Here is an 11,082-nt window from a genome sequence, read left to right as displayed (position 1 = left end):
ATTGCTGCATCTACATTATAATTATTTAGATTAAACAGAATGCTTTTATCAGTGCAGTGTAACATCATTCCTGCTTTTCTCAACACAAAATGGACTGACGTGTAGAAAACACCCAGTGTAATCTGATCTGCATGATGCTCCTCTGCGTGGGAGCGGGTGTGATTAGCTCTGTGCACGAACTGATTGGCTGATAAAATTAAAAGTGATAAAAGTGCAGTGATACACTCTAGTTAACCTCACGTTCGTCACGTTTGATGTAATGTGTGAAGTGACTGGGAAATACAATCCCTTCGTCTGGCGTTTCACCCCAGAAATCCATCTTATCCTCTCCTTTCTGTTTCCAGGGAAACGGCAGACTTGCAACACAATGTTTCAGAGAGGAGAAGATGACGTGACGAGACAGTGAAACAAGAGGAGGAGGAGGAGTGAAAAGATTTCACAGGAATATTCCTTTCAGATAAATCAAATGTCCAAAAATAGGACTGTGCATGTAAAATATAAACCTTCTCTCTCCTCTCTGACTGTCAAAGTGCGACTCCATCAGAAAGTAAATGGGTCTGAAATGAAACCAAAGACAGATGGGACAAGTCGTACGTCATCCTGTCTTCTCATTCCTCTGCTTTCACTGTCTTTACAGGTAGATGAGAGAGAAAATCACACCACGGTTGTAGCTTTGCTGTTCGTCCTTGACCATGAATCTGAACACAGATGTGACATTTTGAATTATAATCAGGGGGAAATGAATGACTATGGTCATATAAGAGGCAGACAGAGAGTTTTGTTTGTGATCAGAGACCCAATAAATAAATTGTTATTCTAGTAATAGTGACGGTTGCCTACATCTGTGTCCAAACGGGATATTCAGTAAAAATGTTTCATTGCTTTTGTGATTGCAGACACTTCAGCCTGAAGCTGAGGCTGCAGGTGAAGAGCCAGATGGATGTGACCCGGGTCAGGACTCCGGAGGGCCTCACTGGACTGGGTTGGACTTGACTTAAAGTGGGGTCACACACTCTGGAGCTGCTCTGATGGACTCTGGAGGTGGATGGATGGATGGGGGTAGGTTTCATCATGCTGACACTGTTTGAATAGCACCTCTTTTAGAAACACAGGTAGGATGTGGTTTGCAGCAGAAACAAACCCAAATGAAAACCATGGAACGCACACATGGTTAAACACAAAGGGAGTAAAAGACGAGCTTAAAAGAACTGAGTAATTAACAAGAAATTAAAACTAATAAAATCAAGTGCAAAGCAGGAAATGCTTTCCAATGAAAGTCACCTTTAGACAGGTTCAGTATCTAGACGTCCACTCAGGACAGAACTGGGTCAAAATGTAGACAGTAACACATTTATCTAAGTACTTCACTTTAACTATATTTTACATACAAAACCAGCTTAGAATATGATTTAATTACCCCATCATATAGCATAACTCTGGATGTGGACGTTGGGAGCACTTTGATACTTGAGTACATTTTGCAGCAAAAACTTATAAGTTCTGCTTGAGTAAGATTATGAAAGTATTTTTTTTTTGGATTACTTTTACATTGAAGTATTGCCATTTTTACAATTAATAGATCTCAGCACGTCTTCCGCCACTGACTGCAAATGTCTAATGTCTAATGTGAGCAGCTTGCTTGTTGAGACCTCTTCTAAGAGCCTGTGGATGTGCAGAACAGGATCAAAATTTAGAAACTTTAGAAGCTTCTGACTGACAGAATACACCAACGTCAGCTGATATTTTGAAAACGGTCGCTTACTTGAATCACAGTGGGCTAATTTGCTGATTGTTTCTTAAAGCTGTCGCTCTGGACTGTAGCCTATGGGATTTTGGCAGCCACTGTAAGAGAAGCTGTCAGAAAGGCTTGTTCACATGCAGCACAGAACATCTTTGAGGCTATATGTCTATTAATTATATATGATACATTACATAACTATTCATCCATGCAACAGAAAGCAGGGCACACAATAAGAATGGCAGAGAATCTGACAAAGGCTGGATTTGTGCTGGGAGATCTTTCTTCTCCTGTTCTGCAGCTCAGTCTGTGACATTTCTGTGGCTCTGCGTGGGTGAAGAATTACAATCATAGTAAGCCTGTGAGATGCAAGGAAAAGTTGACTCCCTCTGCTGCCAGGAATCTGGTCTGATGGGAGGAGAGGATGAGGGAGACAGGGGAGGAGGGGGAGGTGGGGATGAGTGTTGTATGGTGGGGGGAGGGGGCCCTCATCCAACATGTATGAACAGTAGGATTAGAGTAGGGATAGTCCGGAGAGCCAAGTCCTGCTGTGCACCTCTCCCTGGTGTTACATCACAGTCTGTTCATGGGAGTTTTATTTTATTTTTATACATCTCCTCCTCTCTAACTGAAGGAGTTGAGACAGAGGATGAGACAGCTGCAGCAGGCTCTGCCTCCAAGAGCTCAAAGCACACATACAGTAGAGTCATGACTGAAATACTTGCTTTGCAGGTGAAGGTGCGCCACTTTCAGCCTTCTACATTAAAGGAAACAAAAACAAAAAATGCGGTTTTGTAACTGCAAAAATAGATTCTTCCTCCACATTCCTCCTGTTCACACTACGTGATCCTTTTTTCTGCTGTATATTTCAGTCAGCTGAACATGTCCAAGCAGCACAGTAGCCTATCCACAGCCTCCAACAGCCCCCTCCCCCCTGCAGACAGAGCGCAAAAAGCGCTCTATAAATTGTATTTGGGAGCATTACCGAGCAAGATGGCGCTCTGGCTGTCAGCACCTCGGACAGCTCCCAGCGGCGCTGACAGAAAACTGAACGTTTGATGTGTTTTCATTCATTTGCGGAGGTGTCACGTGCCCGACCTTGTTCGATCCGAGCTCTTCAGATGATGTGACTGCGTGCAGGTGTCGCGTGGAGCCGTGCGCTGCTGCCAGAGAAATAAAAAAAAAAATCTGGATCAACTTGACGGCTGGCTATTGTCAGCTCGTCACCATAATCCTGCTGCTTCTGTGCAGGGACAGTCTATAGATCTGAGAGTTGAGGAAGGAGGTAGAAGGTGAAACCGGCCTCCAGTGTCCGTCAGCATCTGTCTGTCTGGCTGAGAGGAGAAATGGAGGGACGCGCGCTGAGATTACCAGGGGCCGGTTCGGAATGGAGGGATGAAGCTGACTTCCAGAAATAGGCTGGTGTTGCCTAGTTCGCTGCCCTCCAAGCCCTGCGGTTTTTCTCTCCATCCTGCAACACCAGGCTATGAAGATGTTGGCGCTCCTGGTGACGATGTCCTCAGCTGTTCTCAGCCCCAGCTTTGCCCTCAGCTCCCATTTCAGCTCAGGTGAGCCGTCATTCCGCTGCTGACATCCCGGAATAATGCTGTCACGGTGGTGCCGTGTGATGATAGTCATTTAAGTCCTTACATGAACACTGTTGGTTTCTAATGCACGGCCGCGTGTAATCTCATTGTTCACCTAATTCTGCCATTAGAGATGGCTCCACCGTGACGGAATGATGTAATCTTCCTCATCTGCAGCTGTCCGTGCTGTGTGTCCTTGTGTGTGTGTGTTTAGATTTAGGATAAAAAGGGAGATAGTGGAAAAAAAAAACAATCTTTGTGTGTAAATGAGAGCCTATTTTAAAAGTTCATACACAACCAGCTCCAACGGTTGTTTGGCTCAGCAGCTCAGGTCAGATGAGCAGTTTAAAGTTGCAGTGCGTCCTATTGGGGTGAAAGACAGAAGTGGATGTGGAAGGTCAAAAGGCATCTTGGGAGAAAAGGAGCAGAGGCTTCCTCTAATTGGAGCAGGAGGATGTAGCCGGTGTTAACCTATTAGTGAGGATTATGGAAGAAGATGAGTGGAGGCAGAGCGCCTCAGTGTTTCTCACATTGTGGTGAAATAATCAGAAATCCCTGCAAAGCGAAAGCCTTTATGCAGCATAAGCAGCCACTGACCTGCCATTCAGGTGGTTTCTATGGTAACCTAGAGGTACAGCAGTCTATGGCTTTCCCATCTCGGCGAATAAAAATGGATTTAGTCATATAGTGTCTTTTCTTTCAAGACATTCACAGACATGGTAATGAGGACACTGGCGTGATTGTTTTAGAAATCGCCAAGCAGATCTCAGTGAGCCATCAAACACAAGCCTGACGTGCATGATGGTTGCCTTCCATTTGATGTCCTCCTCTTAAATGGGTCTCTATTGCCTTCCTTGCAGTGGCTACTTTGGTTTTTACAGTGCCTCCTGGCCTTTTCACAACACAGTAATTGAAATGCATACCTCCCACCCTCTCATTCCTACGTTTTCGTCTCTGCAGTAGCTGATTTGTATCAGACGACCAAATAAGGAAACAAAGCCTTTTATTCTCTTTCCATCTCTCTTTTGCTGCAGATTAGGAACCAGGGGTTGATTGTCTCTTCTGCTTTCTCACCCCAAAACACTTATTTAATGAAATGGACGACATTTGGATGCTAGTTGGACCTTTAACTCATCAAAATCCTCCTTTCCATGTTTCAGTTTGAACCGACAAAGATCCCATTTTGATTAAAATCATGTCTTTTTAGATAAATGTGGACAGTTTGGAGTGAGTAGGTGTCTTTGATGCTGGTGTTCCAATAGACTGACACCCACATGTTGTGCGTGTAAATAGTCTTTTCTCTGAAATCTGTCAGCGATTGTCACAGAGGCGACCAAGATACCAAAATCATGACTGGGATCATTTTGAAGGAAAATTCTGGTATTTCTAAACCTACCATCAGTCTGACTCTTATAATTGTAGGCATTCTGACTGGAAAAGTGCGTGCTGGCCAAAGAAAGTATATTTGAGCAAGCAGCTATAGCTTACTACACCTTTTCAAATAGATTTTACATTAATAATCTGAAAATGCTTTTCTCTGAGCTGGGCACCACATAAACACAGATATTAGCCCCTTAGCTGCATAGGGATCCTCTTCCAGGGCAACTTGCATACGGATTAAAACCCAAAACACATGTTTCTTGTCCAAAATTAGATATTTTGTGCATCATTTCATGCACAAATGATGTTACGTGTTATATATACGATGGCACATGCATGTTTTATTTCTTACACTGCACAAGCTGAAGCTGAGAGGATTATTTCTGTAATTCATTAGCTGATTGATAGAAAATTATTCAGATTTTTGTTTGAGCAAAATTCGATATGTAGTTTCAGTCTACTTGGTGAATATTCTGTCCCTGTAAAAATAAACATGTGAAATAAAGTAGTTATTTATCTGTCAGCAGTTTGGCTGGACAGAGACAGATCTGCTAGATCATATCTTGCCATATTCTATTTATGTTTGTGTTTTTTTTTGAAGGGAACATCAGTTGCTCGGATATGTTGTCAGTTTATTGATATTAATGAAGGGATGTGGGGGCAAGAAAACGAAAGGATGGAGGCAGAGAAGAAGCTGAGAAATGGGAAGGTGAAAGAGAAACTGAATTAAGAAGGGCAAAGTGACAAAGAGAGAGAGAGAGAGAGATAGATGGGGAGGAGGGTGCTTCTCTTATAACTGGGATCTTCCTCTCATGCCAAACCGCGGTGACCGCTGTGTTGGGTGTGGGTATAGGGATGACATCACAGCCTACTAAAGGCAGGGCTTGGCATCAGTGGTGGCGGAGGGGTTGGTTTTACTGGCAGTGTTGGCTGGTTTCCTGAGCCCCAGGTTATCCATTTCACATTTCTCAGTGGGCTCGTTGCTGCACATACAGCGGCGTGCTCTAATTATATGGATAGAAAACGGACAGGGAAGCAGGACGGTGTAGTTAAAAGCCCAGTGGACGTCCCTTTGTATAGGCTCATCACTAAACTCCCATGTCCGGGGACTGGAGGACACAGGCAAGGAGCTGAAGGAGCAGCTAAACCCAGGGTAAGGGGGGGCTGTTGGCTTGGAGGGACCTGTCAAGAGTAGGTGTTGGTGTCTACAGGTGTGTAGCCTTCATATAAAGAAAAATCGAGGTTACGGTCAAAGCACAGACTTTGAATTTGATCGAGGAAGAGAGGAAATAACCTGAGAGAGATTGCAGCATTTGCAGTAGATGGTGACGCTTTGACTGAAAGAGAAGCTCACCCAATAAATCATGTTCTGTTGGCAAGCTGAGGAAGTGGAGGGCACAAAGCTGTGGCTATACATTGTATTCATGCCATTTACAGCAATTGAACAACATCTAAAAGGTTTTTCCCTCTGATCTACACCTGAAAACCTCCTCTTAAGAACAACTCTGCAACGCTCTCACTGATCCGAAAAGATGAAAGGGCTGTGGTGGTCTTAAGTTGTGAATATCCACCAGCAGGATCTTTTTCTTTTCCGTTTTTTCTGTGTCTGCAGAACAGCTTGTTCAGAACATAATCACTCTCCTATTGAAAAGCCTTTCAAAAGAAAAGAGTCTTAAGTGAGACTGCTGCTGACTGATTGCTAATAACTTTGTCTGTGTGTGTGTGCGTGTGTGTATGTGTGTGTGTTTGTAACAATTCTGGAGAATAATAGACTCTGATTGCACAAAAAAAAACAATTTTTGTTGAGGAAAACAGACTCGTAAACATCAGTCTCCACCTCTGTGCAAAAGTATCTCCAACTGTTGTGATTAAGGTGAATTCTTGTCATACAAAAGGACATAAACATCCTCAGATACACACAAACGCAATCTTACACCCCACTTTGATAATGATTTTGTGCAACACAAAGGCTCTATCAATGGACTGACAAGCTTGTACAACAGAGCAGCTCACCACTTTGCATCTGCCTCTGTGTCTTTAAGCTGCTGAGCTGTATTGAACATCACCATTTAAACCTGAATGGGCATCAATACTTCTCATGTTACTGAGTATTTTTGTATCATTATGTAGACTTACAGTGACTGTTGTGCACCGTAGATCAGTCAATAATCCATAAATTAGTAAAACAATGTTCATCACAATTTCTCAGAAGCATAACTTATCACTTATTTTGATTTCTTTAATATAATCTATATTATAAAACCAAGAAAAGAGAAGGATTCTTACAATGTGGCATTTTTCTTCTGTGTTTGCAGAATGACTAATGATTCCAAATAATCCATTAATCAACACCACCACTTGGTTCAAACGTCTTGTAGTGTATTATTTAGGTTAGTTTTCCATCTGTTACAGTATATTGAGCTAACAGACAAATGTAGAGTAGATGCTCCTCTCTCGAGTGTAATCTCGACCAAAGAGTCATAATGATTTTAAATCCACGTGGAGACGCAAAGGCACACTTAATGAAATAATAATGAGCTGTAATTCTTTATTGGTCCTTGAAGGAAGTTCCCTGTTTGTTTCCCCCTGCTGCAGGGTGGACAGGGTTGTCCATATAAGCAGCATTCACGGAGGCAGCAGGGAAATGGTGTCTCACCAAAGAGCACTTCAGCTTCCTGCTGAAGGACGCAGCCTACTTACTGCTGTGTGTCATGTTGCTGCATATGAGGAGCAGTCACTTTAACATGTTATCCCTGGGATGGGCTCTGTGGGTTCAGATATAAAGTCATGACTTTAATACTAATATTTTAACTAACTACTCAAAACAGTTCTTAATCAGTAACATTTGAATGTGGCATTTGTTTCACATTTCAAGCTCTTTCTGGTGATTAATAGAAGTATTTCAGCTGAGGTGTGCTCTTTTAGCCATTTGATCCATAAAGTTGGGTTATTACAAACTTTTATATAGTAGAACCAGCAGTAAAACATTGCATATACCACAGTGGGAGACTGTGATGATGATGATGATGATGGACTGCTGAGGCTTTTATTACAACTTCTTTTACAACCGAAGCCAAACTACTTTGTTTTATCCCCTCATCCTCCCATTTATTGTCCCTATTGGTTGTCCAGTGCAGGCAAAGAGTCTCGGGCTCTGATGATCTCTGCAGTGGTGCCCTTGAGCAGGGTTTACTAGCCTGCCACTTCCACCTTGCCCTGTTGTGGGCCTGACTAATGGGATGGATGATGGAGTGTGACACCAGTCTCATGTTTAGATCTCCTTTGGGCTGCTGCCCCATCCCCTGGCCTGGATATCTGTGCCTGCGCTGCCTGATGAGGGCCAAAATTTCACAGTGGAAGTTGTGTTTGATCAGAGGGATTGTTATGTTGTTGACTAAATACAAAACAAGCCTAATGGATATATTGTCCTCTGAGCCAGCTGAAATAGACTTAGGAAGGAGGGAATGTGAGTGCCTTCCCACAACATAGCATCTGTGTTGGTGTTTCAGCACTATGGACAGCTCTCTCAGTGCAGACAAACTGGGCAGTGAGCTGAAGGAGAACACTGCGGCTGTGCAGAGCATTTTATTTTATGATATATGTTTTTCTATCTTGATAACACTTTATTTGAACCCAGATATTTAGCATTTATAAGTAGTATATAAACAATTAATGGTTTATGATACACATCATTTGACATGGCATTTTGTTTATTAACATTGTTGGAATGTGTGACAAAGGGGCTTCAGCACATTTGGCAGTTCACAACCTACCTTTGAATGACTGTTAGATGCTTTTAAACATAACGTTTAACGTAATAACTTAATTAACACAGTATAATTGTAACAAAGACCATAAATGTCTTACACTCTTACACACTTATCCTTGGTCTTTATATAAATGTATTAAACATCAATAGATAAGATTACACTTACATGGTTAATAATGTTATCAATCATTCGATCTCTGTTTAAATGTCAATATTAATGAACCTGCAACAACATGAAAAGTATTTTGTAGTATGTTATTAATCATGTCAATTATATTTAACCCAACATCACAAGAGGCTTTAAAATCTGCACATCACCCTCCTTCCTAAGACCTTCAATTCAGATAAGAAAAAAACTTCTTTAATGAGGAAAAAGCATGAAAGAATCCTCAGGAAGAGTTACAAAGGAGGGATCGCCAGCCCAAAATAGCAGAGTTGTTGAAATTATATGTCTCTGTTGTCTTTAAGTTGCTGGCAGAAGCTAAATACATTGTTTATATATTCTTTCTCAGTGTTTCTCAAATGACTTTCTAGAAAATGTGACGTTACATAAGCCATGACCGAAGACTTCATTTATATTGCCAACCCTACTCGTCATCACCTACCATTAGAGTAATTCACGTCCCGACTCTTTATGAATCAAATCCATTCCTCTCTCTTTCCTCCGGTGCTTTTTTATTCTGGAAAATAACAAAAACCCGGACTGACAGGGCAACCATCTCTTCAGTTACAATGGCTGCCTCACACATCACCAGTGTCCTTTTTACAGGATAAAATATTAACCCTCAAAATAAAACTATTTGCTGTCCGGATGAAATCCTGCAGGCTATTATTTCTTTTATTACCTTGTCTGTCCGTGTAATTATGAGTGTACTAAGGGAATAATTTCATTTCCTGCTGGACAAATTGATTTGCTCTGGTAACGTCCAGTCATCATCTTTGCTCTGTTTAGTCTGTTTACACAAGAGAGGCTGATCAGTAGACTTGAGGACTGAAGAGTCAACAGAAGGGTGAAGTACTGCACTGACTGACTACTGAGCATTCAGAGATTCAATCAATACACAGCTTTGTTGATTTATTGTGATGCTCTTCTTGTCCTCTTTGGGTTTTGATATCCATTTTTCTGTCTCTTGTTTCTCTTGTGTGTTCTTACCTGTGTTGTCTTTACTGTGTGTAACTCTTGTTTCTTTCTCTCTGTATCCCTGTCTCTACATCTATCCATCTCCATCTCTCTATGAACTGTGCCATGGAGGCCCTCCCAGTCCCTGCAGTATCACAGCAGGCAGTTAAGCCTGTGATTTAGAGGGATTCATTGCTGGACTCGCTTGCCTGGCTGAGAAATGGGTGATTTGCTCAGACTTCAAGTACGTCCAGATGCAGAGAGAGAGAGCGAGAAGTGTGGGGGGGGGGGAGAAGAGGGAACAAGAATAAGCGTGAAAGGGCAAGAGGATGAGGAAATCAAGTTGATAGTGACAGAACTGTGCAGACTGTGGAACAGATCTCAAGCACCTCGTGTGGGTTCAGGGATGTAAGCACGGCTGAGCACATTGATCTTTATTGATAATTATCGTTAAATATATTTTGATAATGCTGCCAGTTTGAGGAGTATCCTCATAATGGATGAAGTCTAAAGAAACCAGATTAGTTTAACTTTAGAAAACAGGTTTTTCAACATGTAAAATAGGATACTATACTGTTGAATGTTAACTGTGCATTTTTATACATTTGGTGTGGGCGCTGCAGTGATGGCAGAGATTCGTCATGTTTCCTGTCTTGGTCGGCACTGACCCACAGCATATTTTCCAGACCGTCTTAATTTGCGCTCCGTCACTCTTGAGGTGTCCAATCCACTTCCGTATAACTGACATTGCGTTGCCTTTTTTTTGTCAACAATTTCGTCAGTTTTGGAGAATAATGTGTTCACTTGCGTTTTGCCCCTTGGCTCCTCTCATTTCTTTCCTCTTTTCCAAGACATCCACTTTTACATCCACTAAACAAAGCTTTGGGGGAGGAAATGGGCATGTACTTCGATATGCAAGCCAGAAATTGTAGACTGTCCAAATTTTAAACTTTGAATATTATCACAATCCCATACCAAGATGGTTTTATCGTGCAGCCCCAGATGGAAGTAGTTTTCCAGCACTGAGTAGCACTCTTCCTTCATACTGCTCCTACAGCCTTTAATCAGTAAGGTAAAACCAGGAGCAACTAAATGAACCTAATTGCTGTGATAACTGAAGGCGACTCAAATTAAGGTATCAACAATTGTATGAACTCAGAGCTTCCTTCATCTTCATTTTGGCAGTTGGACAGTCACAGCAGATTTTAGTGACTAAATCAAATTAGGCTGCAAAAGTGGGGGAGACAACAGTAGTATTTTGTTTCCCATCCCCACTGGTAGTTATGCCCTTGCTCATTCCTGCATGTGTCTGCACCGATGACAGTTACAATGATATGAGATTCAGCTCTATTATTGTATTAATGAACTAACAAGAATATTTCTACCGCGTGATGTCATGCTTGATTCAAAGATATGCTTGGAAAACGAGATGCCATTTGTGATCAGTCAAAATGATGTGAGCCTGACCAATTAAAACGCCTGCACACTG

General features: G+C 42.0%; 1 protein-coding gene across 1 annotated transcript in view; it reads left to right on the top strand.

Moving 5' to 3' along the window:
* The first annotated feature begins 1,029 nt into the window (after positions 1–1,029).
* aatkb (apoptosis-associated tyrosine kinase b) overlaps positions 1,030–11,082 on the top strand; it is a 48,397-nt gene continuing 38,344 nt past the window's right edge. The window contains exon 1 of the mRNA XM_070851220.1: positions 1,030–1,059. Within this exon, the coding sequence (XP_070707321.1) occupies positions 1,050–1,059 (10 nt within the window). The 5' untranslated portion in view covers positions 1,030–1,049. The remainder of the gene's footprint in view (positions 1,060–11,082) is intronic.

This window comes from Pempheris klunzingeri, chromosome 20 (genome assembly GCF_042242105.1).
Source record: "Pempheris klunzingeri isolate RE-2024b chromosome 20, fPemKlu1.hap1, whole genome shotgun sequence".
Lineage (NCBI taxonomy): Eukaryota > Metazoa > Chordata > Actinopteri > Acropomatiformes > Pempheridae > Pempheris > Pempheris klunzingeri.
This window is presented reverse-complemented; position numbering and strand designations above follow the sequence as displayed.